General features: G+C 38.4%; 1 protein-coding gene across 1 annotated transcript; it reads right to left on the bottom strand.

Moving 5' to 3' along the window:
- Positions 1 to 792: 792 nt before the first annotated feature.
- LOC107312697 (transmembrane 9 superfamily member 2-like) lies at positions 793 to 27,265 on the bottom strand. Its single transcript, XM_015860342.3, has 17 exons — positions 27,069 to 27,265; positions 26,570 to 26,637; positions 25,260 to 25,353; positions 23,480 to 23,607; positions 23,139 to 23,268; positions 21,285 to 21,412; positions 20,105 to 20,216; positions 17,891 to 17,970; positions 16,893 to 17,001; positions 14,149 to 14,281; positions 13,238 to 13,357; positions 12,996 to 13,053; positions 10,543 to 10,702; positions 9,824 to 9,975; positions 9,281 to 9,392; positions 8,466 to 8,637; positions 793 to 1,409 (listed from the first exon to the last, which is right to left on the bottom strand). The coding sequence occupies exons 1-17, from the start codon at positions 27,186 to 27,188 to the stop codon at positions 1,342 to 1,344; spliced, it is 1,944 nt and encodes a 647-aa protein (XP_015715828.2). The 5' UTR covers positions 27,189 to 27,265; the 3' UTR covers positions 793 to 1,341.
- Positions 27,266 to 27,626: the final 361 nt, after the last annotated feature.

Raw genomic sequence — 27,626 nt, 5'->3', positions numbered from 1 at the left:
TTATATGACTATGAGAAGATATGGAGTCATTTTGGGTCTTGTTAAATTGCTGGCTTAGACCCTGAAAAGCAGCTTCCAGCAATGAATGTTTCCATATGCCAGTTAATAAGCTTTGAGTATTTCACCCATTAATCTGAGTGAACATCCCCTTATTCATCTCTAGCAGGGCCAGTAACAGCCATTTGAATCATGTCTGCAGCGACTCTGTTCAGCCTCAAGTGCAATCCAAGATGCTGGAGAGTCTCTTTAGAGCCTTGACATTCCCAAGAGAAGAATGTCTGTAGTCTTATAACTCAAGAAGCTATTAAAATACTCCATATTGAGCAATCCAGCACTTAAGCACAAGCTCTGCAGAGAGGAAAGGCAAGGTTTCACCTTCAAGAGTCATCTATTCCCAAGCCCACTGATTTGAGGGTAAAATTTCCAACAAGCAGCACTATTTTCCTAGGACGAAGAACAATAAGGTATGTGATTCAGAGGGCTAAAAGAAGGAAAAGGGGGGTTGTTCTGATCAACGCTTTGCAAAGCAAAACTGTTCTGGAGGAAGGGTAAGCACACAGCTGAAGCACAGCCACCTCAGAAGCCTTTTGCCCATCCTATAGCTATGGATTTGAGTGATCTGCCAGTCCTTCTGCTCACACAATTTCCACCCACACAAGAAATACAGCACATGAAAGTCACAGTCCAACTGTTTACAAGCAACACAAAGTGGAGAGCTTCCAGTAGGTCAAGCTAATGCGATCCATGTCCAAATAGTGCAGGCCTAATTAACATGGAAAGAAACAAGCCAGGTGGAGTCGTACAGTTTTATTTGAACAAAACCCAGTGTTGGTATTTTTAATAAAGTCTACATTACACTAAATGCATGTACATTTGTAAGAAGATATCTAGTCATAAAGAAGGTGCAGGATAATATGTACAGCCATAGTTAAGTTAAAAATTCACATTTTACATTGAATTACTCGATAGTCCTGTGCTTTGATGGCGTACAGCTGGAAATCAAGAGAGGTAACAAAAAAAAAAAACCACCAAGAAATTTCCATTGGAGGACAGCAGAATGCACTCATTCCTGAAATAAACCAATTCACTGGATATTTATTTGTTCTCAATCAAATTCCGGATACAATTCTTAGAATGATTAGAATTAACGCATTCCACGAGGATTGTGATGTAAACCTTTTTCCAGTGGTGCCATTTCCTTCCATGAAAGCCTGTATTTGATGCTGCAGTCTGCTCTTTGCTTTGACAAATTAGAACTACACAGCATGTTTCTCGATACATGGTAAAAAAAAAATTATCAAACAGCAAGGGAGATATGTTCAAAAGACACTTTGAAGCTTTTCAGTCCACTTTCACAACACTGTAAATCTTACTTACAAACCAGAAGCAGGCGAAAAATCCAATAGTCCCTAAAATGAGAAAGTGAAAAAGGTTAGTTTATCCTCCAGTCTGCGCTGAGAGAAAAAGGTCTAACAAGTATTTCCCAGCAGGACAGAACGGAACATTGTAATCCAGCTAACTATCCCGAATAACACACTTGTTACATTTAACAATACGCATTCATCCCTCCTTTAAATTACTGATTGAGATCAAAGAGGACTTGATAATACATTGAAGGTGGCGATAGTGTCACCACTAGCAGGCAAGCAAGCACCATTTAAGAAACTGAATTTTATACACAAGTAAAGTCAGCATCAACCTGAAGTCATTCTGGTCTACAGCAGATTACAGCCACCTTATAAAACATGGCTTTGGAGAAAGTCACCTGGTCTGGTTTTCTGTTCATTGTGCTCTATTGACACTAAAGAGGAGCAACCTGCATGCTCTGTAAATCCTAACACTAAAGCAGTGCAGGTGGGAGAAAGCACCACACAAAACCAGCAGCAGCAAACAAACCAAAATGAACTATTTCATGCGAAGTGTATTCAAAACTATGGATTTGCTTACTGTGGATCACCACAGATACCACAGCACACAATGTCTCAAGCAACTGAACAAATAAACAAAGAAATCCAAAGATTATCACACCATTTCTAGGACTAAAAAAGCCCTTAAACCACAGCTGATGGGAGGCTGGGAAAAAGTACCGCTAATATACATGTCCTGTTCTCAAATCCCTGCCTGCGATTTCTGCTGTTAGGATGCTTGTGGAGCAGACCTGTGGTCTGCCTTGGTATCACCTCCCTCAATTTCTTATCAACTCAGTTCTTTAGTCACCCAACCCAACAGTGAGCACCAGAGACAACACAGGTTGACTCCTACATGTGCTGTGGAGCACACACCAAGTCCTATGGCTCAAGTTTCCAGAGTACAGGGTAAGATGAAACACTGACTTCCATAAAACTAAGTCCTAAGCCTCTACATTAAGTGAGGCATCATTTCTCACACTTTTATCTATGGGGAAACGTTCACACAAATACTAATCTTTACCATAAAAAAAGAGTAAGGTCTGTATACCAGTCCCATGACAACCCTTCCCAGCTACATCACTGACCTGCAGTATGTGCAAGATGACACATTCAGCTCTGCCACCTTTATATTCATGGTTGTTTTTTTTTGCTACTACAGCCCATGTTTAATATCAGCTCCAACCTTCCCCATCATTTCATCGAGACTTATGCACTAAATAGGAGCTTCATTATTAGGTATTTGCCTCTCATACATTCATTACACTTTCTGTCTTTCAGGTTGCATCTATGCATGTGGTAAATGAGAAATCAGTCTTTGGAATGCTTATTATCTGTACGCCGATTCTTGTGTCCTTCATGCTACCATGTATATTGCAGTTAAAGGCTTGCTGACAGCCTATTATTATGTGCCACAGATTACCCTTTCCCTCCGAGCTTGCAGTTATCATCCTCTGAAACAGTAGGTGACAGCAGATTTACTGCTCTTGATAGGAGATCAGACACCAACCTCAGAAGGAATTTAATTCCTTTGTAGACCTGACATTGCAAAGTCTTTGCAGTTTATGGTCAATTCCCAATCCTTCCTACTGTGTCCAATACTCCAATATCAGCATTGTTACTCTAAGCCTTACTCTCATGTTTTTTTTTTCCAATAATGGTTGTCAGCATCTGCTTTCTAGCTGTTTTTATAATATAGCCCACTTTGAGCCTCCTATGGCTTTGAAAGCAATGTTTCTTCCAAATGTTTAACAGATGACATACCTTAAAATCTATCTGCTGTTCTACAACCGAATTATAATATCCTAAGAAAACTGTATAATTCCAACACAACAATGAGATCTGCAAGTTTTCCAGGTATGCCATAACTTCATATGGGAACACACTCTAAATCCACAACATTTTCCTCGGATAATCCTTGTCACCCTGAATCTTTCCAATACACCAGCTTTCTAAAAATCACAGTCTCATTCACAGCAGACTCCATACTGTGAACAAGCATTTCATCTATAAACAGATTTTCGCAGTTTTCAGTAACACTGATCTTCAACTTCCTTCTTAGAAAGGTCTGCTTAGCAAATCAAAGACTAAAATACCCCCTTCTTTTCTCAAACTTCATCAGAAATTTTGCCAACGTACTGGAAGCGGCCTGAATCTGTTTTCTAACACAAGAGATAAGTGATAACGTTTGTCAGACATCACATTCGAACCATGAACTTACAAACTCAAAGGAGAAAGGTTAGACTCATAGCCCAATATACAGCCTTACACACTCGCTACCTTCTTTGTCAGCTCAAATTCCTTCTGTTGTTACTTTCACAGTTCTTTAGCCCTATGTTTATCGTTAGGGAGTAACAGGACAGAGCTGAAATCTATAGACTCAAAACTTCAAAACAAAGCACCACCAAACTACGTCATCAGTCAAAAGACTCCTCCCCTTAATACCTAGAGGTCAGAATGGTTTGAAAGGTGCTGACAGAATCACAGGGAGGTTGAAATCCACCTCAAGAATCTAACTGAAGACTGAGAAGTGAGAATTAATCACAGCAAGTCAACTGGGTGAGTTTTTAGTGATCACAGTTGTTTTCTTTCTCATTAGCATGGGAGGGTCCACAGGTTGAGGTCAGCACACGATTGTGTTGGTACTACAGAATCAATACTAGTGGACAGAAACAGACATAAGTTAAAGAAACGTTTATTTATAATGTTTCTATGTACATTTGTTTTACCTACTTATGCTTATGTTACTGAAATGAAAAGCTTAACCTTTTTTTGAAGAACATAAGCAGCACAGTGCCTGGTTCCACTGAAATCCAGGTCCCTTCCCCCTATCTCTTGACCTGCAGGTGCTTGTGAATCCATGCCACTAAAGAGGTCCACGCATTTTGTTTGTCAGAAGGTTTCCAGTTTTCCACAGGGGTGCAAATATCCCAATCAGAAAGGGATGTGCAAATGAGTAACGACTGAACAACAGCAACAACTCTGAACTAGGTTGGTGTACCTAAGGAAATTTCAAGCCAGGATGTTTTCTCTACTTTAGTCCACTTCACAAATTCGCTACTTGTTAGAAACTTCAGAACCCTATCCAAAACCAACAAAATCAGCAATCAATATACTGGATCTATAAGACAATGCTGGATCACACAGCAGGTTCTCAGACTCCTCCTCTGCCTTAACTACTTTGACCAAGTCAATCTTAAAATACAGATAAGCATACAAGCTATTACCTGTAACTGCAGCTTGACCCAGTAAAATGGCCTTTGCTAGCTGTATTATTTAAAATACAACTTTGCCATTTAAAGTAGCAACGTTTAAAATGTATTTTCTTGAAAAACACACCCAGTTCTTCAATCTGGAGAATATTCCTAAGCATATCCTGCACCAAAATAATCAATTCCTCACTTAAAATATGCTTCTCTCATTAGAATATCAGGCCTACATAGATAAGCTGTAATCACTGAAGAAGTGATTACTTCTGTGCTTACATTTCTTCTTTCAAACACACTCAAACTGAAACTAAAGTCTCGAGGCACTATCAACAAAAAGCACACCTCTCCAGCTCACTGCTTCACTGACACACATCAATGAGCACAACAAGGCAGCGAGACACACAGCTTTTCTTCCTTGAAGTTATTACATTTTTTTTCCCTTAAAGTTGTTCAGTTCCAACATTAAGTAGTTTCAAAAAATAAATTAGTTCAAAGAAATAACCTCTAAAGTTACTTCATGATTGGTCTAAACTCCTTTCATTGTAAAGTTTTCCCAGCTTTAATATGCACATCCATCAAACATCACAGCACAGTTATACCAAGCATGACACCTGTTCTCAAACTGAGACAGTAAAATCTGTTTTAAACCAACACGATCAATTAATGTTGTGGATAATGATTACTCGAACCAGTCCTAAGTATTCCGTGACTTCAATGAGATGAAAAAACATCTGAATAATGTATATTTAAGAACTTCTGCAGGATAAACCTTTACTTTTTTTTTTTCCCCAAGTGACCTTCGTATTTTAAGATTCTGCCTTTCTAAACAACCCTTCCTTGTCTAGGAAACTGATGCCATCCCAGAGCACTGCAGCCCATGGTCCATAACTGCTCATCCAAGGGGAGCACAGCCAAGAGATCTTTCATGTGCAAAGTAGTTTGTTTCTTGGCAAGGGAAACTACTCAAGACATCTTCACAAGTAGGTGAATTTTAACTGCGTTCAATACATCCATTTATACTTATGCTAGAGATCCTGACATCTGGTGTGTATACTCTAAGCAAGTTTTCTTATACACAGAAGAAAGTTCACAAGCTGGTATCTAACTGGGTAAAGAAAGGTTATTAGTAAACTAATTTAAATTCCATATTAAAAAACAAGGATTATTCCAGAGAATAATGCCAAAATACATTAGGCAGACTTCTCTGCTCCATTCATCTCTTCCAGCTTTATTGTTTAATGAAGAAAAAGGAATTCAAAGCACGAACAGATTGTAAGAAAGCAAACAGAAAAGCACTCTGCACTTGGCTGATACTTCTTATGTACCTTAGAAGCTCTCTGTATCATACTGGTTTCAATCACTGCACAGTGGTGGGTGCTTCAGAATCTCGGATTCTAAACACAATCTACCCAGAAGATCAAAACTCAATTTTGAAAATGGCATTAACTCACAAGTGAAAACGATGTTCAAAAATAGAGGTCACCAAAGCAACACGCTCTGACTACAATCAGCATTTTTTTGTTTCCTAGCATAAAATACATGTAATCATGTAGCTATCCCCATTAACCACACTTATTACTTCTTGAAAGATTAGCCACATTTTGAACGTTAAATCAAATTGTCTTCTTTCTGTGTGCACATTGTTAGTTTTCCACCAGTCAGGCTGTATTTCTGTTGCTGTTGCCATACAAGCCTTCAGTTCCTATTTCATTATTCACTATGATCTTTTCTGTGATGTTCACAGTAACATAACACACTGCCATGCAGGAGGCATCAACATTGCCCTTTATATTTCTGTCACAGCTGTTGAGATCTAATATGCAAGAACACAGAACACCAAAATACCTACTGCTAACTTAAGTGGAACAGTTCAAGGTCCCGTTTTGGAAACATATATACATGAAGAATGTTTGTACTACAGCGTACGAAGCTGTATTAGTAATCTGACCTCTATAAACTTAAGAAGGACTAAACCCTTATGTTCTAAAGCAAGTGCTATCAAGGACTATTTTAAAATATAAAGCAGAAAACTCCTAACTTTGAGTCATCTACCTGTAACAGCTCATGTCAACCCAAGCACCAGCTACCAAACTAAATACAGGAAAGAAACTTAACACAGCATTTTATATTAGTGAAGATGTATTACATACCTTCCACCTTTCTAGAGAATGCTCTGTAACTTTAAAAAGTACAAGCGTGCCCATGCAGCTGCTTTCCTTATGAACTACAAATGCAGCACCACCACTGCTAGCACAGTTCTAAACAAAGAGCACTGCCACAAGGACAGCAGCACAGCAATAAACAGCAGTACCATTTATTATTGCACTTTTGGGGCTTCACCGGCCTCCACATCAAGAACTCCAGGATCAGCACATCTGAAGCTTTTAATACCATTTCAGCAGCTGCCATGACAGTTTCAATTATCGTTTTATATATGAAAGGGATATTTTTAATTCTACCAATTTGCATCTTGTAAGTGAAATTGAAATTGGCAGAACAGCAACTAACCTACACTAAAACCCAGGGACATTAACATACTGCTTTAGTTTAAAAGTAATTAAAACATTTCAGACTACAGGGTTGGGTTTTTTTGTTGTTGCTGTTTTGTTTTTAATATATATATTGTAGAGGACATCTGGAGCTTGTCTGTTCTGCCAGGATTTAAGCAGGATTTTAACTGGCAGTAGGCCAACTTCTATGTTTGCCCTTTAATAATTAAAAATCAGAAGAATTAAGTCCTCTTTAAAAAAAGAAAACAAAAAAAGCTTCTTTTGACTTTCCTTAGAAGAAAGGCAGATCCAAATAACAACAACAATAAAAAGCAAGGAGTAAGTGCCAGTTTCTTCAGTGATTTGTTGCTATTAGTTGTGGTTTTTGTTGATGGTTTTTTTGCTTACACTAAACCAGTATTAGAGGCAGAAAGAAGGAGGTCCCTCTCACTGCTGACCTGGCAAAGTCTGACAATAAGACTTACTTTCATTACTTACTTTAGCCATTCTTTTCTGAATTGCACCAAGGGAGTTCAGGGATGCATCAGAAAGTAGGTTTCAAAAAGCAGGTAGATGTTAAGTAACAATGTGGATGGCATGGTGGTCCCCAAAGACCTCCCCCCCGCCCCCTTCTTCAGTCTTAGGAATGAACATAAGGGCTTTATGAACAACCTATGATATATGAACTAGCATTTTGTTTAGTTTTATCATTGCAGTACTTTGCTGCCTGAAGCAAAGTGATACCAATATGTAACATATTAAAACTCCATATATAACAGCAGCAGCACGAGTAACACCAACATAAAACACTCCTGGCTAATAGCAGCTTCAAAGCACTTCTAATTTCACATGGTAGAACTGGCACAGGGCAAATGAGCCTCAAAATTATAGACTGACCCACATGATTATGAACAATGGAGTAATTATGGAGAAGACAGTCTGCTCAGATACCATCAGGAAACAGAAGCTGGACTACTAAAAATAAGAGCCTTAGTTCTGCTAGGCAAGGTCCATGTCTACCATTAAAAAAGGGTACCACAATTCAGCAGGTAACGACACTTAACTAGAGCTCACTTAAACATGCTTGGTTCCAGAGTGAACAACAATAGCTCTCTGAAAATGCAATGGTTTGAGCTCACTGCTAATATATAACGAAGGTAAACTGCACTATGACTTGAGCAATCTCAAGTCAGACAAAGAACCTATATGGATATCTGATTATGACATGCTGTAACACTGCACATTAGTGCTACACAAAAGTAACACTGACTGAATTAAGTTTCAGATTGAAATGAGAAATGCTAGGTGAAGTTTACAACAAATACTGAAATTCCTGCATTACGTTTGAGTACTATACTCACCTGTGAAAAGGAAAAAAATCAAGACCATGATCATTGTGTAACCAAAGTATAAGATGGTGCTAGCAGTTCCTGTTATCTGGAGTTTAGAGAAGAAGTAATGAACTGCATAGATAAAGAGATAAACAGCTGTAAAGCTGCTTGTCAAGAATGACCTCCACCACCAATGATAATCCTGCAAAAAAAAACAATAAACCTTTCAGCAAGAGACATCACATAGAAAACAGAAAATAAGGAAGTCAGTTGAAAAAAAACATTGTTTTATTAAATAAATTTGATCTGAAAGGTAAATCCAAAACACTTCCAGCATAGCACACAGCCACCTTTCCAATCTCAAAGTCAGCTGTACTGCTTTAACAATGAACATTAAGTTGTTCAAGGATCAGGGTTGTTAATCTGTGCTTATCTACTGCAAACGGTAACATAAAATAAAGACCTTATCTATGCTGTCTCAGGTAAGTGGAGATTTTTCTACCACCAAGTCAAATACTAGCATCAAATGAAGGCTGAAGCCTTCCCTGACAAGTTTCCGTAGCAGCCTCCTATTCAATTTAGGAACAGAAACAGGCTGCTAGGGCTGACATCCGTGTAGTTGAAGAAACATCTGCACCATTAAAGGCAGCACAGTTTATAATGACAGCTGTAGGACTACTGGAAAAACTACTCCAACATTTTGAAGCAAGAGATGCATTTCAGAAAAGTGCCTGGGATAAGCAAGGTGAGGGCTGACAGTACCATACCACAGCACATGAGAATACCTCAACTCTCTTTCTAATATATTCCAGCTGAAAAGTGTTAGTGACATCAAAACTTTTTACCTCTGCACAGAGATGGAAGTAGCACAGCAAAACTGTAGCCTCAGAACACGTAATGAGAAGAATTATAAAAACTAGGAACAGGAAACCAAACATGTAGTACATTTGATGCGACCTAAAAGAAATAAAAGAGTATCATTTTTGATGGAAGTTCTGAAGTTACACGGGCAGATAAGGCAATAAATATAACCAAACAAAAAACTACCACAGAGAAATCTTGGTCTATTGGCCAGATCCTAAGGTCTTTATTTTCTTTGCCTGAATGTGCTCTGTAATTATCTAGTCCTTCATGTTTGCATTTAGCAGGGTCTGTTGTGACAGGACAAGGAACTGTAATTTCACACATCACACTTGTCAACACAACCACTATGGGGGAGAAAAAAAAAAAACCAACAGATTCTGGAGGTTCCAAAAAAGACTGCAAGAAGATAAAAATAAATTAAGAATCTGCTATCTCTCATTTTCAATGGTTTGGGATGTTCAAACCCAATGGGTGTATGCCATTAAACCAGTATAACTAGAGCAACAAGACAAAGCGATACTCACCAAATGCTATTCAGAATGAAGAAGAGTTGAATGAAAATGCAGCCAAAGGGCAAGATGCCCCCCATGATGATACCAGGCAACGGTTTTGTGAAAAAGGACTGCTCCGGGATTTGGCGAGGAATCTGGTTTGTACGAACTGGGTGTTCAATAGGCTTCGAATGAAATTAAATATGATTAAATGATAAATTGTTACATTGTAAATAAGATCATTTACCCCTAGTATACAGTATCTAAAGATGGACTTAAATATTGGTTATTTGCAGCCATAAGCCATCGCAAGTTACTGAATCTAAAAAAAAACATAAACCTACACACCTGTTACTTACCATTACCAAAAATGCACACATTCTTTAGACAATCCAGCTATTGGTTATTTGACATGTCAGAACATGAAGAAAATAACCTGTTCAATTGCTAATAGAAAAAACAATTCTTAACAGCCTGGCATTGTCTCAAACTACTGAAGTACAAATTCAAGTACTCTGAAATACTATTGAAATACTAAAGGCATCCAAGACTTCTAACAGAGCACTATCAAATTCTGACTCTAAAGACTGGTCAGATAAAGGCTTGCCGTAACTTTATGAGCACATATAGAGTTCTAAAATAATCAGAAACAAACATTTCACAATTATAAGGCCTTTTTTCTTGCACTAGGGATTCAATGGTTCAGAGGCAAAAGATGGGCCTATTTCCAGAGTGTATTCTAAGAGCCCTACCTTCTCTTTGAAGCCAAAATATGCACCGATGAAGGTCAGTGGGACTGAAATTCCAAACCACATGGCTAGGATAGCAACCAAAGTACCAAAAGGGATGGCAGCTGAAGATCCTTTCACCCACAGAATAAGGTTCATAATGAAGAAATCAGCGAAGACAATACTGAAAAAAAAAGATCAGTAGATACACTAAAATATTCTGGAATAATAATAAATCAATAAATATCTAGTACTGAAAACAAAACAGTTAACACATTTGCCAGAACCAATGTTTTTTTTCTTAATACACCCTTTCATTCTTTAACAGCCCTAGTTACTTTCAGCAGTGCTGCAGTTGATTTATAAACGCTTGCAACATTCCTCTAATGCAAGCCCTTACGGTAAAGCCATCATTTAAAGAAAGATTCAACACATAAAAACCACAAAGCAACAAAATATTCTATTATAAAAATCTATACACAGTACGTTAAACAATAAAATATATTAAAAACCACTTATCTGAATCACTTTTGCTACTATTGCCATTCTTTTAATTCCTTTATGTTAGTTCTTTCAGTAATTTCCCTCTAAAAATACATACTCAGTGATAAAGAAATCTCATATTTAGAAGGCCATGTCAGTCTCACAAACACATCATGCCACAGCAACATAGCATCAGGTGGATGGACTACAGGGCTCTCCCCTCTAACAAGAATCTTTGTATTGACACCTCATGGAGTGTCACAGTTAAGTAGCCCACGGATCTGAAGTAGTTAAACAAAGAAATCATCAGTTGCAACATATCTCCAAGACCTGTTCATTCCTCCCAAGTTAAATGCATCTGCCTCATCTTGGGAGAACAACTACACGAAGCATGTTGAAGACTTCAAACATCCCATTGTGAAAGTAACCAAAATGTTCTTCAGGAGAACCTCATATAAAAGCCTGTTTGAATTTCCAGTGCCTATGAATCCAGAGATTTATCACAGCAGATCCAAAAGGAAGGGCACTGGTGAAATGTAGTGCTCTCTGGATTTTGCTGAAAAACAGTTCCTTAGGCAGAATCTATACTGCCCTTAAGTGAACAAGCATATTGTATTTAATTAAAAAAAAGGAAGGAGGAAGGGGGATTAGATTAATAGGCTCCCTTCTTTCTAGATGAAAGCTTATGCTTGTTGAAATTGTTTGGGGAAATAGACTTGTTAAATAAGTACACCCAAGTTACCTGTGATATAAGCATCGCATTCATTAAGAAATAAAAATCAAACCCATTTAGGAGTCTTGGTAATCTTTATAATCTGCCAACACTTGCAATACAGACCCCACGTACCCCCTCCAAAGTTAGAGAAAAATACTGCATATGTGAACTCCCATCAGTCTACTGAGCCTGTAAATGCCCCAGGCTGTTTATGATATTATGCAAATTCAGGAACTAGCATAGCATAATCAAGACATCTGTTCCTATTTTACCATCCCCAATCATTTTGCTTCCTCTGTGAAACTTAATTTATTTGAGAGTTTAAATGATCAGCATGGTACTTCTTCCACTGATAAATTCTTCTCTCTCCAGATAATATCTAAATGACAGCAGGGAGACTGAAGCCCATTTTGTTTAGAAACAAGATTTCCTCACAGAAAAAAATACCACACTTGGTTGTTAACAAATGCACTACATTTCATATCATGAAATTCTACATTACTTTAATTCACATTGCGTTACCAATTTATAGTTTATTGTGTTGGGTTTGTTGTTTTTTGTTTTGTTTCAAAAATACCTTAAGAAATGACTTCTAACCTTTACCTCAACCTTTGCCAAAGACATTTGTACTGTATGCAGCCAAAGATGCAACAGTGAAATACAGAAGACTAGCAAAATAAATTACATTCCCCTTTCTCACTGACCGAATTCTCACAAAAGGTCTCACAAGCTATGAGAAAACAAAAGGTAGGAGTGCCGTCCCTCTTCCCAAGCACAACAGCATTGGTCATAGTACGATACACACCACAGCAAACTCATAAATACAGGTAATGTGAGGTAATGCTCAGTTACAAAACAATTATAACCAGTTTAAGTGAATCTCTGCACTCTTGTTGTTCAGCAGCATAATAAACTTCCCCAGATTATTAGATCTGTTTGGTTTAAGGTTTGTTACCTATTAAAGGCAGAGCTATACTGCCAACAATAACTTCCTCAGACAACATTTTGCAACAGGTCACTCACAAGAACTCCAAGACCTACCAGTGCAGTCCAATACATTCAAATGTTATTTCTATATTTGTAACAAGAGATGGATATTCCATGCATCTCGCCATTTCTATATCCTGAACTTGCTCTTGGACTGAGCCTTAAAAACTGAAGCAAAAACCAAAACAACTTCTAGCTCCAGGAGCTAAATTATTTATACTACATGAGTACAGAAATAAGTATTCATTTAAAGCTAAGGATAAAGGAAAAAACAAGGGGAAACAATACTAACCCAGGGCAAAGCAGAGCTGTAAGCAAAACATTTGTCTTCCACTTCTCACCTCTAAATGCTGAGGGGAAAAAAGAAAAAACAATTTCAAGATGCAGACTTTTTCCAAGTGTTCCGCAACATGGCACAAAGAAGCAGGTTTACTGTCTGAGACATCAGCTATCAGCTCCAGTGTGAAGTTTATATAAGCCCAGCAATTCTGAGTTTAACCTGCTGTGCCACATTAAACAAATGGTTGTACTTACTCTTGTACATTCTAGCAGACACATAACCAGCTGGAGTTCCTAGTAAGACCCACAGTACGACTGCACAGGTCATCAAAGCGCCACGGTTGGCAGGAGAAAGAAAACCAAGGCAGGCTAGGACTAAAGATACAAAAAATATTTAGACATTCATTGACACATTAAATTCTCCTGTAAAATATATCAGAACACAGACTTGCAAATATTCAAATGATGAAAAAGGCTGCCTTAGTGGTGGTGAGCCCTTAAATGAGATCTGGGAGAGATGGAGCCAAGCTCCACTCTTCCAGTAGCACAGCTGAATTACATTCACCTGTGCTCCCGCAGCTGACTCATTGCTTGCCTCAGGTGGTCAATCAGAGGTTCAGGCTGCGATCAACAGTTCCCCATACAACAGTAAAAAGGGGAATTATATTATACTTTATAGGTAACATAATAAAGCACTGACCCATGACAGGTACCAGTGTCATGTATCTGTCTAGCTATTTATGGCAGGCTGCCATTATCACAATGTTGTGTAAGAATTATTTCATTGGCACGCACTCTGGCTCTTATTTCTACATGGCTGCAGGCTGTTTTGTCAAACATTTTAGATAAAAAACATTCTGAGAAGATTAAAGCTTTGATTATGTGCCTTTGAACTGGCAACACTGGATCCTTGGATAATTTACACCACGATGAACTGCTTTTGGTTGATTTTTGTTTGTTTGTTTTAAAAAGTAATATATAACAGTGAAGATTCAATTCTGCAGTCACAAAGACTATGAAGTAGCTCAGGTAGCAACATTTTGAACAGTATCACCTACAACAGGAAAACCTTTCAAGAGAAAGCTTCTAACAGTTGTTTGAAAACACTGCATCTTTCTTACACTATTGTGCTACAAACACATCGCATTAATAAACCAGTTACTTACACAGAGTAATAAAGGTCATAATGAAAATTTGTGTTCCTTGACCCAAGAAGACAGACAGTAACATTCCCTTCCTTGGAGGTCTAAAGACATCTCCGTGAACCAGCTTCCAGCCAAATTCCTCTTGGGCATCTTCCTGTACAAAATCAGCAATATCTTTAGCAAAGATACACAACGCAGTAGGGGATTAATACAAACAAGATGTGAAAAACATCTTCAAAGTTTGATCAGCTTCCAATTCAGTTCTAAGGACAGACTAATTACATCTGATTCATCACTCATCGATTTTCTTAACCCCCCTAATGGTTCACTGAAAGAAAAAGGCAGGATTTATCAAGAAAATCCTCAGAGCGAGAAAACAACAACACAAAATGCAATTAGTCAAATCATGTAACATCATTCTAAATTTAAGCCAAAACAAAGCATTCAATTTAACTTAGATTATACCATTCCAATCTAGTTCAAGCTTTATTTTTCTTCCCCTCCTCCCTCTCACTTTTCATTTTAAAGCCTATCAGTCTCAATGGTAATACTGAAAAGGACTAAGTGGTCTGCTCCCTGTACTCCAGAAGAAAGTCTGCTCCCTAGACTTGCTAGGACCAAGCACAAACATTCTTTGTTCCACTGAGAGGTGAATGGATGGATGGCATGGTAAACATCCTCAGTCAGTTCTGCTGTTCAATGAAGTTGCTAAAAACAAATACCTCCCCTCAGAGAAACCAAAATAAAACCACATAACCACAAACAGTGAATGAAGTAGATCAGCCGGCTCACATGACTTTCATTCAACCCAAAAGTACTGCACGCAGCTCACTAAACTAAATGCTTCATTAATGTTATGTCTCACTAAATCTACACTATGCAAAGTTAGTGCCAGTTGGTTTTAACTGAACACTAAACGCACATATTAGAACTATAATCACAGGGTCACGCATTTATCTCTTCAAGTGGAACCACTAATGTTCACAATGTGTGAGATGTTAATTTCTTTCACAGCAGCTTCACCAGCCTTGCTCTTCTTCTGTACCACTATTTCACACCTTTCTAAAATCAGTTCCTTGAACTACAGCAGATTGTTAAGTTTCTTACAAATGGTTAGGGCAAAAAGGGTGTTTTTGTGTTCGAAAGTCACACCTATTCCTGCTGTTATCCATAAAAACTAACTTCACTTCTACAACTCTTTATCGCATTAAGAATGACCAACTAACAAAGACAACGCGTTATAAGACGCTGAACATGGCTTAATTGAGAGATCAAACAAGAGCTCCACAAAATGAGCAGCTGAAAAAAAAGCTGAAAATTCTTCCACTTTAATTGCCATCTGTATTTGCATTAACAGAAAATATTAAATATCAAAAACACACAGAAGACACAGTACTCTGAGATGTTTCAGTTTCAATATGAAACGTTTTTTGTGCCTTTTAAGTATTTCTTTCTTGAGATCGACGGTAACTACAGTCTTTGTAGTATATGACATTATTCCTCATCTTTCACTTGCAGATACCAATTTGTGTTAGCCTATGTTAATCAGAATCTCTCCTGTAAGATTTAGGAAGATAATCACTGGTACTCACATTGATCTCACTCAGTTATTAACTCTTTGTTTAATTTTTTATCCTTCTTGCTATAATCACCTGATAAAGGTATCTCCAAAGGATTTTTTCCCTTGCCTTACAAAAGTTGCACAGAGTAGTATTGCTCACGAAATTTAGACCACAAACTTTCTAAACTTCACAAGACACACGTTATCACACTCACTTTCTGAATAAGCTAAACTATAAACCACTGCAAACCACTTTGGAACTAGAAAACTTAAATTAACTGAGCTTTTTAATGCAGCTTCAAATGCAGACAATACCTAGCTGCTACAGTTTTTAAGCTTGATTTCTTACAAAAGGGGACAATACACCTATCAATAAAAATATCTGTGCTCTTCCTAATTTTGCTTTCCAGACTTTAAAATGAATGCTTAGAGGGGAAATACATCAAGAACATACCAAAATCTTTGTGCCACTCATGTAGCTGCAATGTAACTTGCAATGTAAGTTCAGCACTTACACTAAAGCCACCTAACATTACTGAAAATAGGCTGCATTGAGAAGGAATATTTGGTGTAACCCCAGGTTGCCATAGTCAGAATCACTGACTTGAAGTTGGAAGGAAACTCTGGAAGTAACCTTGATATATATATACCATATACTCCAACTGGGCCACCCAGAGCAGGTTGCCCATAACCATGTCCAAATGTCTTCTGAGTATCTCTAGTGTGAGGATTCTGTAAGTAACATATGACTGCTCAGATCAGCATCACGTTGCTAACTGTTTGTCCGGGCTGACTCCAAAATGCAGCCACTCAAAAGCAACTGACACCTCTTGATGATGAGCCACTTCCAGAACACCTTCCTTCAGCTATACAGTGTCTGCACTGCATATTGCGGCTATAAGTTTACTGTGAAAAGAAATACTTAGGGGAAAAAAAGCAAACAACAGCTTTACATTGTTGAGTTTCTCATTGCATATCACAAGTTTACCAAACGACACCCAAGGAATAAGACTGTCACATTAGCCCATTTATTCCTGCTGTTAGAAGAGACAAAATAGCAATAAAGCTAGTTTTAACTCAATGCGTATTGTCACATATAAATTCATGTGAGTTACACATCTCTATAGAGATGTATTCAAAACTAATTGATAGACAGCCTATTGCCAGAAAATGTGCGCATATAAAAAGTGTGAATCTTACTCACTGAGGAGTCAATTTGGTTATATCTTGCAATATCTTTATGAAGAGTCCTCAAAATGATCATAGCCACCATGCCGGATAAGAAGAGCACAATTACAAGGGAATTCATTATACTGTAGGTAAAGAAAAAGTCAAACTTTCAGTTTACTTATTCAGACTTCAGGACACGCACCCCCAATTCAAAACCCCAAACACAGCTCAAGTCCAAGGAATACTCTTACATACTCAGATATTACCTAGATCATTCCACTAGACATTTCAGTTCTTTCCTACACAGAAACAATAGGCTGTTTTAAGTTCTGTATCATCATGACTTCATAGGAGACAGAAGCAAGGATAGTATTTTATGATGTTATTTCTTGAGACAGACATATTGCATTTCACCATCTTCCTTTTTACATATTGCCAAAGTTATTTCCATATTGAAACAGCTGCAGTTCTCAGAGCAGATTAGAAAGTTATCAAAGCCATTATGAATCAATTAAACCTCCATTATGGTAGTTAATATTTTATGGATACATACTTAATCCAGTCAGACTTTCCAAACACTTAATATTGCAAAACATTTAAATTTCAGTATAAGTTACTTACTTGATATGCATTTTTTCCTCATAAAAAAAGCCCTTCTTTCTACTCTTTGTAGCTGCAGAGTACCAAACATGCAGTAGACATACATACCTCTCACTTCACAGATGGTGAAAGCTGGACAGTAACAATAAGAATGCTGCAGAGCAGCAGCTTCTCAAAAGTTTTACAGAATGAACTAAACCCATACAGGCTGCTTTCCTTTTGGACGCTAATGGTGCATTCCTTTGGTGAAATGCAATACTGCAGTTGATCCCAAGAGATGCAAGACTGATAAGTTACTATGCATATGAAAACAAGAAACTTTACTTGCCTGAAGGCTAACAGATTTTGTTTTACTACAGCAGAAGCTGTATAACTCGAGAAGCCTTTTGTGTTCCCCTGCAGGGTTGTTCAATGAATAAATGCAAATCTTACCTAAACCACTGGATGTTTGTGTGTGGCATAGACTCCAAGATGTAGTCCCATCTGGAAGCCCATTTAATATTATTCTTCTCCTATAAAGACATTAAAGAGCATTTAATAGAAACAAGTTTGTTGCAGGCTCTGGGAAGGAAGATGCATATAAAATCTCTTCCACAAATCCTCCATTCAGCAATAATATCTAAACTCAGTATAAAACCAGGATGTTAGACCTACCTATTGAATTAGTTCTTTTTATCTCTTGAGCATTTCAGAGAAATCTTACTGAAATCTCCCATCCGTGTGTTCTACTTTAAACTGAAGCTTCACTAACCCCCTCATCTTTCCATGATTTGTTAAGGAGCTGCCTGCAGTTCCCAAGCTGAAAAACACCCATGTCATCACCTCAAGGTATTCCCAACATAACATATAACCTGACACTTTGACTTTGTTCTAAACATTTCATGTTCTAGATCAAGAACGCTGCAAAACAAACAAACTATACCAATACAACTGAGTAGCTGTAATTGCTACAAGTTTCTCTTCACCAGCACATCCTATTCCAGTAGCTATCAGTAGCTCACAGCTAGTGATTTGGACAGATTTACCAGATCTAAAGTTTCTTATTTGAGTCTCAAACTACTCACATGCTAAAAGTTCAGCAAACAAGAGTACAAAACAAGTGAGACAACCACGTATACCATTCACACCTCTCGAGCTGAATATCTGGCCTCCTCCAATGAATTAAACAACACAGCTTTCTCATAATTAGCTGTCATATCAAAACAGGATGATTATTTATGCATTTTACCTATTTAGGTAGTCAAGCTCACTGAAACCAACGTTCTCTTTTTAAATACTCTTCACCAATGAATATTCTCCTTCTAAATATATTACGAAACTTTAACAAGTAAAATAAAGTTATTATTTAATTCCAAATCAAGACTAACAGATAACACAGGGAAGTTAATTTTGAAGTGCCTTGAATGCCACCTGCTGGAAGTGTCTGAATCTGCAGCAGTTAAGCCTTACCTGCTCTATGCTGCAGAAGAGAAGGTAGCCCAGATGCCTAACACATTGTGTGAATAACTGGATAAAGTTCATATTGAAATTCTACGTTGCAATTCATCATCAAGATTTAAACAAAAATGTTAATACACTGGAGGTTCACTCATGTAGTAAAATCAGAGAGTTTAAGGAGGATTTAATGTCTCAAGGGAAAAGTAAGAGGATATAGAGCCTTGCACCTCAGGGTCACTGGTTCAAATCAAACTCAATTTGGTACAATGAAAGCTGTTACCATATGATGGCCATTCGACCAGCTATTCAAAATAAGCTGGTGGTCTCAAACCAAATCCTTTAAGATCAGAGCCCAAATCAGAAGAAAAACAATGCTTTTAGGACAGATAGGAACCGAAGCACCAGGGTTTGAAATAGCTCCCCCACGGGAGGCTCACTTTCCAGGCTGGGATAAAGAACTCTGTCTCAAGAAAGTCTGATCTCCTCCTGCCTAAGTTACAGCAGGCTGGATAAAGCATAATACTATAAAAGACAAATGGCAACCGACTCAAAACAAACAAGAAGTGAATGAAGAAAAATGACACAAAAACTGCAGCATCACTAGAAAAACAGCCTCGTGATATGCTCAGTAAATACTTAAAACAGAAACATCCTCAAACACTACAAAGGCATTTCTTCAACATGAGACACACACAAACCTAACTGAACTCTGAAAATACAGAGTATATCTCAAGGTATACAACTCCTCCAGTTAATCAATCTAATAACCTGTTACTAATAAAGCAGAACAAAACCCAAAGTCTACATATTTTCATTTGTTTCCTATAACAAAAAGAGCTGGATCTCAATAAGATAGTAAAAATTACAGTTAAAGTTTGAGGATATCATCTAACCCACGGAATCCTGAATGACCATAATTACTTGGGAATCATGCTGTTCAATTTTCTAAAATACAGATATAGTTTACAAAAGAAAGATACGATTTCCTCTCTGGAACTGGATGACAGTGGGGGGGAAAATGGCTTTACTCGTTCCAAGCATCACTTAAATTACAGTAATGGAAACCATAATAGGTTTGGGAAAACTGCTTCACAAGATGATCCTCAGGGGATTTACACTACCCAGTTATGGCTGCTAACACATTACCAACTTATTTCAATTTTGTTCTTCTCGGGAATTATGTATTTGTATAACAGATTCAATACTTACTTCAAATGTCACTGAGTAAGTATAGATCAAATTCAATTTGTTGGTGAATTCTCCGGGAATCTCCATAGGTGGACCTTCACAGCTTAAGTTGTTTTCATCCGTGTGTTTGTAGCTAAGGAAAAAAAACAGTTAAATAAAACACGATTGCATCTCCTCTACTATTCAGAGTGAATTTTTAGGTAATTAGGACAGGTTTTTATCAGGTCAGAATGACAAAATTAAGGTTACATGCAACCTAACTGTGCCCCCTTGTGGTCTGCATCACCAGTGAAAAGACAAGTACTCCTTTCAACCATTTAGGATGCAACAGAAAAAGCATTAATCAAAAATGGGAGATGGTCAGTAGAATCTTCTCACTGCCATCTAGGAATAGAGGAAAATGGAAGAACAAACTTGCATGGGAAGTCTAGTTCACTAAATAGACACCATATTTTGCAATAGATCAAGAAAGAACTATATCCAAATCATGTTATACTATGCACACCTGTGTGATTTGAGAAGTTGTAGCCTCATAATTTAAGCATGCACTAAATCTCTGTAGAAAAAGAGGATGGGTAGCCTGCAGTTCTCTAATACTGGAAAGTATTAGACTAAAAAGAGGCCAAAGTAATTGCTTCAGTCTACTCTGAATCCTTCCTGGTCAACCCATCAATACAGAATCTAAAAAGTTGCTGCTTAGAAGATAAATTAGTCTTCTTAGATATTTTTGCCACTTTGGATGACTGTTAACTTGACATTTCACCTATACCTCACTATCCAAACTAAAAAAGCATAACTGTACAAATATTAATTTGTACTAAACATGATTGGGAGGAGATGCAGAAAAAAATAAGAGGTGACAAGGGAAACCATCACTTAATGAACAGATGTTTCTAATAAGCAGATGTAAATCAATATAAACATGAGAATTCTTCTGTTATTTATGTCCTGTTATAAGATTCCACATATGCAGTTCTTCCATTCAGGAAGGATTTTGCTGAACATGTGAAAACTTATATATTTACAGTCACTGAACTGCTCTCTGCAAACAGTTCCAGCTGCGAACTGGTATAACAAAAACTTCACCACAGTTCAGAATAATCAGCTCCTCAGAACTCAGTGACACCAAAAATGACTTCTAAGTTTGCAATTACTGTTAGGCCTCCCTCACACTAGAATTCACTGCTTCATGCAGAATTACCTCTGAGGTCTCAGTCGTGCCATCACCAGTCTTGCACCAGGCCAGTTTTCATCCTTCCCACTGTGGTACATGATTGTTATATCAACATGGTTGAAGAGGTAGAAGGTGTTCTTCTTGTTAAACTCCGACTACAAAGTACCATAAAGAGATTTAAAAGTGGCCAACAGGAGAGGGCGCAATGCAGTCATGAACTTCAGAATAAGACTAACAAAGGAGTAGGAAAGACTGTGATTGGTCTACATACTTGTATAAAACATTTATGCATTTCTTATAAACTAGATAGTAACATATTATCTAAATAATAACTAATAGTTAAAGCATGACATACTGCTAGTAGGATTTTAAAAGCATTTGCCACCTTTTTGTAGCTACCATTAAAAGCTGCCAAAACAAATTAAAAGATTGTGATCAAGTCATACATAATTGAGATTCACCACTGCACCTCCTACAATATAACCTCAGAAAGTGCTCCAACTACTGAAACTGATCAGCCAGGTTCATCTTCTAAAAGCTACCTTTCATTTTCAGTAGTTATTCTGCTACTCATACCCTTCCAGAATTTGGAATTATGATAGAGCTGCATAAAGCTCATATTAAAAATAATAATAATAATCACAGATGATACACACAAGAGTCAATTCAAGTTGACTTGAGTTTTCTCTTAAAAAGTGCGCTGTTTAGAACTCTTCAACTATAACTTGAACTAAGGGACAGTCTACAACTGAGGCGGAGAATGGCAGCTATATTAGCTACAGAGCATCCACAGTACAGCTTGCACAAAGGACATGTGCAGCATTTCACAATACACCACACAAACTACCTGAGCACTCATTAAGAAATTCAACCATCACCAATTGTGTATGAAGATCCTTCTTCCAAGAAAAGATTTTTATTTAAATTGCTGACTTTTTCATGTACCACGTAGCTTCCAAGACAGCATACACCAATATTAAATCAACATAAAATCAACTCCCTCCATAAACTACAGTACAATATCATGAAGTAATGGAGTTGAACACCTAACTCCAACAAATTATTCAAGTCACTGACCATTTTCAGTAGTGTATGGAGCTAGAGGAGTAACCCAGTCAGAATCCAGCTGTAGACAGAATTAACTGAACACTCATGATAAATGCACCACTTTCAAAAACACATAAATTCTGCTAAATACAAGTAAACAGATGCACTATTGGCAAACAGCAAGTATGTGGCAGAGCACAGCCAAAGCAGATTCCCAATGAGAACAGTGTGGTCCTCCACATTAGGAGAAGTAAAACTGTATCACTGTTATACCTAAGGGAACTAGTTCGACATACAACTCCCAGGATGCATGACACATTTTAAACTGTTGTGAATATAGTTCTCCTATCACAGCTGCATTATCTTCCAGCCATTTGGGAAAACAACCTGACATGTTTAGCTTGTAATCTGTGCTAGGCATAACTTTTACAACTACAACACTGCTCATGTCTAGATCTTTACTAGAAAGCTTCTGCATGAAACTGATAAAAGAAGGTCTTGCACACAGACAAAACTTCAAGCTGTGCTGATACAATTAGTAGGTACAAGAATGGCTAGTATGAAATTTTAAAAACAAAATCTCCAAGTTTTCTAAGGCTTTTAGTCAATAAGGCACCTTCAATTATAATGGTCAAAAAGCCCATACAAATAAGTATTTTTGGACAGTTACATAACTGAGATGCTGCACAGAGAAACATTCAGCCTTGTCAGTACCCATATTCTAGATATTAACTATGTTTACAAGGATATCTGTTTGTTTTTCCAGGAAAACAATGCTCAAAAATAAAACTTCAAATGAAATTAGATCTACTACGATAAAGTTCCATTACTTACATTTATAACACAAGCATCTTTAACTCTACCATCTGGAGTAACGAAACATCCTATTGGGAATCCTGGATTACAGAATTTTTGTCCATCCTCCACATCATAGCACCACGTCACAGGCATGTTATCAATAATCCTAGACAGAAATCATCAAAGAACAGGTCCTTGCACCTTATTCACACTGATATTTACCCCACACATACACTCTACTTAAAACTCTGTAGCACAAGATGCACAGTAGAGGACAACAACAAGATAGGAGAAGGAAGAAAGCAATCACTTAGGATATAGATAACATTATGTTAAAAACTGAACAGAAAAAAAGAAAGATCAAACACAAAGCTTACCAGTGATGTTGATAATTCAGCTGCATTCCTTTCTTCAAAAAAGCCAGCTTGCTTTTATCAGCACTGTTTTCCGGGTCATAAGACCTCGTACAAACTTTCTTACATTTTTCCTGCTCCTTAAAAGTGAACTGGTATGGAAGCACACAAAAAGAGTGATTCAGATTTTGCCTCAAAAAGCCTTTGTTGCCTTCCCCTCCTTCCCTTCCCCCCCATACTGCTGACTTCTTTAAGATAGTTCACCTCCGTGCTATAAAAGTTCCCAAACCAGTTTCCCATACAGTAGCTTTAACTAAGTTTTCAAGAACTTTGTACATCCAGAGCCAGCACTGTGAAAGTGGCAGACATGTCTACAACAAGCCAGATAAATTACCTTCAAATAAACTTTGGCAATTAAAATTTGAACATTAGTAGGAAATAATTGCTTATTTTCTTTATTAGTTTGTTTTATTTTGATAATTCCATCATCTGCTACATCAGACTTAACTATATTTTCTCCAAATATTCCTGTTAATTCCAGCTGTGCTTTCCACATTATGATTCAGTTATAAGGCAACGCTGTCAAAAACACAACAGGTTCTATATCTATACTTCAAGAGCAGTTACCACCAGACAATAACAGGCCTAACCTAGTCAGGATTTACCTGCTTTACTGAGCCAATATACTTAATAAAAACCATAACACAAAATTCTAACATGATCAAGGCCTAAGTGCTAACAAATAGCAGGGAATTTCTGATTATTATACTGCACAGCCATTTCAAAAAGAGTAATTGTTACAATACTTGACCTGTTCTATGAATATCAAACCCAAATGACACACTATGCTTCACATTTAAAAGCTTCACGTGGCCAGCAGTGGTAAGACTTTAAACTGTACTGGCTGAGAAAACCAAGGAAGAGGAGGTTTCCAGGAATGGTTTACACAAAGGAGGAGGCAGCATCTCCTTAACAGCTCTATGAGATGATGTGGCTAGGTCCCCAGTGACTGAGCAGCAGTAGACTCAAACTCTGCTGCTTCACTGTTTTGTGGGGATTTGGATTATCTAGAAACGCTCACACAAAGTCATAGTTCAGTTTTCAGCTTCAGCAGGAATTCTCAGTTTGGAAACTGCAGTTGAACAGCACACAGCTTTGAAGCACTGAGAGCCATGGTTGGACCGTATCTCTTTTGCTGCCAGTAATTTTCTCAAACCAACAGGCCAGTATTTAACAGATGCTACTTTTTAAGTCATTGCTAATGCTGTGGATAAGACAGAAAAGCAACACATACCTACTTACGTATCTTCATTTTACCAAAGACTTCACAGACAAATTACGTGCATCAAAAAAGAAAGTTCTGATCTTAGACAACAAGCAGGAAAAAGCCAGGAATGAGCCCCCAGTGGGCTTTCATTCCTACTCTGGAAATTTCCTGACAGCACAAACAAGTTATACCTGAAACAATTCCTTAACCAGCAGCTTACAGCCTCTAACATTAGTTTAAAAATGAATGATTTCATATCACTTAACGTTACTTAGTTTTTAGATTCCACTGTCACAAAGGAACAGTAAAGAACAGCGATAACTGGCTCAGCATCTTAACTTCAGTTAGCCACCCTCAGATGCTTTTGGGATAAGAATAGTTTTTGTTTTATTACAAAAACAATGTCAAGTTTTAACAGAGAAAAAAACACCACCACCACCACACAGTTATTCACCCTTCAGCTACGCCTATGGATTGTAGTCCTCAAACAGACAGCTCTCCAACCAAACCAGAATCACATTTAAGGTATAAAATAACCTTATAAGGAGACGACGCTATCCTCTCTCCAAACAGCACTTGCCCAAGATTTTCTGATGGTCTTTTCTCTTCCTTATCTTGACAGAAGTCAAAACTGGGAAAAGGAGAAAAGGTTACCTTTAATTTTTAATGAACATATAATCATAAACTATAGCCTAAAGCAATTTATTTGTCCTTGTCCTTAACATGGCAGCTTCATGCTTCCTTTGACAGGTCAGCCACAGCTAATAAAAATTTGAGTGCCTTCCCATATACTATACAGAAACACTTCTATTTTGATATCAGTTTGAAACAAGACCTTTTCTAACTACAGGACACTTAGCAAAATGCACGGCTTTTAGTCCAAACACTCTTTCCAAATGGCAATTTAAACAAACAATAGCATGGTTCACATTAAGAAAAAATAAAGCCTATGCCTCAAATTGCCCATTCTTTGCAAAAAAAAAATAATAAATAAAACCCAGGAAAATTACTCCTCCTCCCCCTCTCCATTCCCAAAGGAATCTTTACAATGTGCGTTTAATGTGAATCATGTTCCAAGGAAGGAAAGTGTTGTCAATATTAACGCATCACGCAGCCAAATGCCACAAACCAATTCAACTCAATACAGACTGATACAGCTGAACATAAGGGAGAAGACAGAACTATTCCAGGTGTCTGTTGTTTAAACGTAGGTAGCAGTAGATGATAAAAAAAAGAAATTCATATATTTTTGCTGAATAAGTACTTTTCCTCAATATGGGGGCCTAACTTTGTTTCCTTTGGTAAAGTTTAATGCAGATAAAGATGCTGTTGGCTTTTTGAGTTAGCTTGTGGCTTTGCTGCTTCAGTCACACTCTACAGCGTAAGACTTCAACAGTGCAGTATGTGACATACAGCAGTGACTAATTTCTCTTCTGTATATGTTTGAGAACAAGACTGATTGCACATCAGTTTTAGAAGAACTATCACCTGCCTTCGTCAAAAATTACAGCATTCACAAGCAAGATTCAAAATCAAAGTAAAAAACAAAACAAAAGAAGAATTAGATACAAAGCTTTGGTGGCTGCAGGTAAAGTAATAACGGCTTGACATCAAATTTACTTCATTTTCCAGAAAGAAGGAACACAAAGATCCTGTCTTCATAGGGTTCACAAGTAGGGAGGACTTTCACATGTGGCAGAGAGTTGTAATGTAAAATTCAGCTTAAATATAAAGCACCTTAGAAAAACTCAAGGTACATCCAAAGCAATGCTTACGGAGACATGAGCTGTACTATTACAATATGAGCAGAAAATACGTTTTCCAGGTGCACACTGAGATGTACTTACGCATCATACTCATAGGGCAGAACTGATTCAACTGAGTCCAGTCTGTTCACAAAGAGCTCAATCAGCGACTGCAATGAAGAAACGAAGCGTGAAACCCCCAAAACTGAGAAAGCAGCCACAAAGCGGACACGAAACACACGGCCGGTTGGCAGGAGCTGCTACAAGTTATGGCAGGGCACTTACACACTTCTGACAGGGCCCGACCGCGGCGCTGGGCCACACCACAGCCTCTGTAGGGCCTGGAATAAGGAAGGAAAGGCCGGCGATGGACCCCCGGCACTGACCGAGAAACGAACCGGGAGCAGGGAGTGAGTGCTGCCCCAAGCCCAGCACCCGAGGAACGAGCCGGCCCGGCTTTACTTCCCGGAGGAAAGGCTGTCTCCTGAATGGGACCGGCCGGGCCGGCACACAGCAATGGGAGGGAGCCCCGGGGCGGCCCGCAGTCCCGCTCGGTATCCGTGGGCAGCACCGTGCCGGGCCCTCCCGTCAGGGCTCTCACCTTGCAGCCCTCGCTCTCCTTGTCGTCGTCGCAGAAGCTGACGGGCGCTAAGCCGGGCAGGTAGAAAGCGGCACAAAGCGGGAGCAGCAGCAGCAGGAAGCCGGCCGGCAGCAGCCTCATCTTCCAGCCTGGAGGAACGAAGGCAGCATGAGCCGAGCCGACAGCTCCCGCTTCCCCGGGCAGCGCCTTGCGGAGGCGGCACCGACCGAGGCCGCGGCCTGAGCGTCACAGCGGCGGCGGCGGCGCAGTGAGGCGTGAGGCTCTGGGCGCCATCTTGAATGAAGGCACCGTGAGGCGAGAGCGAGCCCGCTGTACTTGGGTGGGACGGGCTGCGACCCGGGGTGAAAGAATAAAAGGAGAAGTATAAGTGCTTATCTCTTGTGCTTTCTCAGCTGAACCTGAGTTGGTACGTCAGGCAGCTCCCGTTATAGCTGAGGGAGTTGTGATCCAACTTAGGGTCCACAGTTAGACTGGGAGATGTGCATTGTGGAGTGGCGGCTTAGAAAGAACCGACAAAGTATAAAGAGTGAAAATAACCCCCCATAAGTGGGGGTCACA

The sequence above is a fragment of the Coturnix japonica genome, chromosome 4 (genome assembly GCF_054131305.1).
Source record: "Coturnix japonica strain WE chromosome 4, WE-NBRP24, whole genome shotgun sequence".
Taxonomy (NCBI): domain Eukaryota; kingdom Metazoa; phylum Chordata; class Aves; order Galliformes; family Phasianidae; genus Coturnix; species Coturnix japonica.
The sequence above is the reverse complement of the archived record's forward strand: the minus strand, read 5'-3'. Positions and strand labels throughout refer to the sequence as shown.

What these genes read in the sequence shown, in the direction of transcription:
- LOC107312697 (XM_015860342.3), bottom strand. Translation starts at nt 27,188, where the DNA reads ATGAGGCTGCTGCCGGCCGGCTTCCTGCTGCTGCTGCTCCCGCTTTGT. An exon ending in CTTACTCAGTGACATTTGAA is followed by an intron (nt 17,971 to 20,104) that starts GTAAGTATTGAA and finishes ATGTCTTTATAG; the next exon opens with GAGAAGAATAATATTAAATG. An exon ending in GTCTGCTAGAATGTACAAGA is followed by an intron (nt 13,054 to 13,237) that starts GTAAGTACAACC and finishes TTTTCCCCTCAG; the next exon opens with CATTTAGAGGTGAGAAGTGG.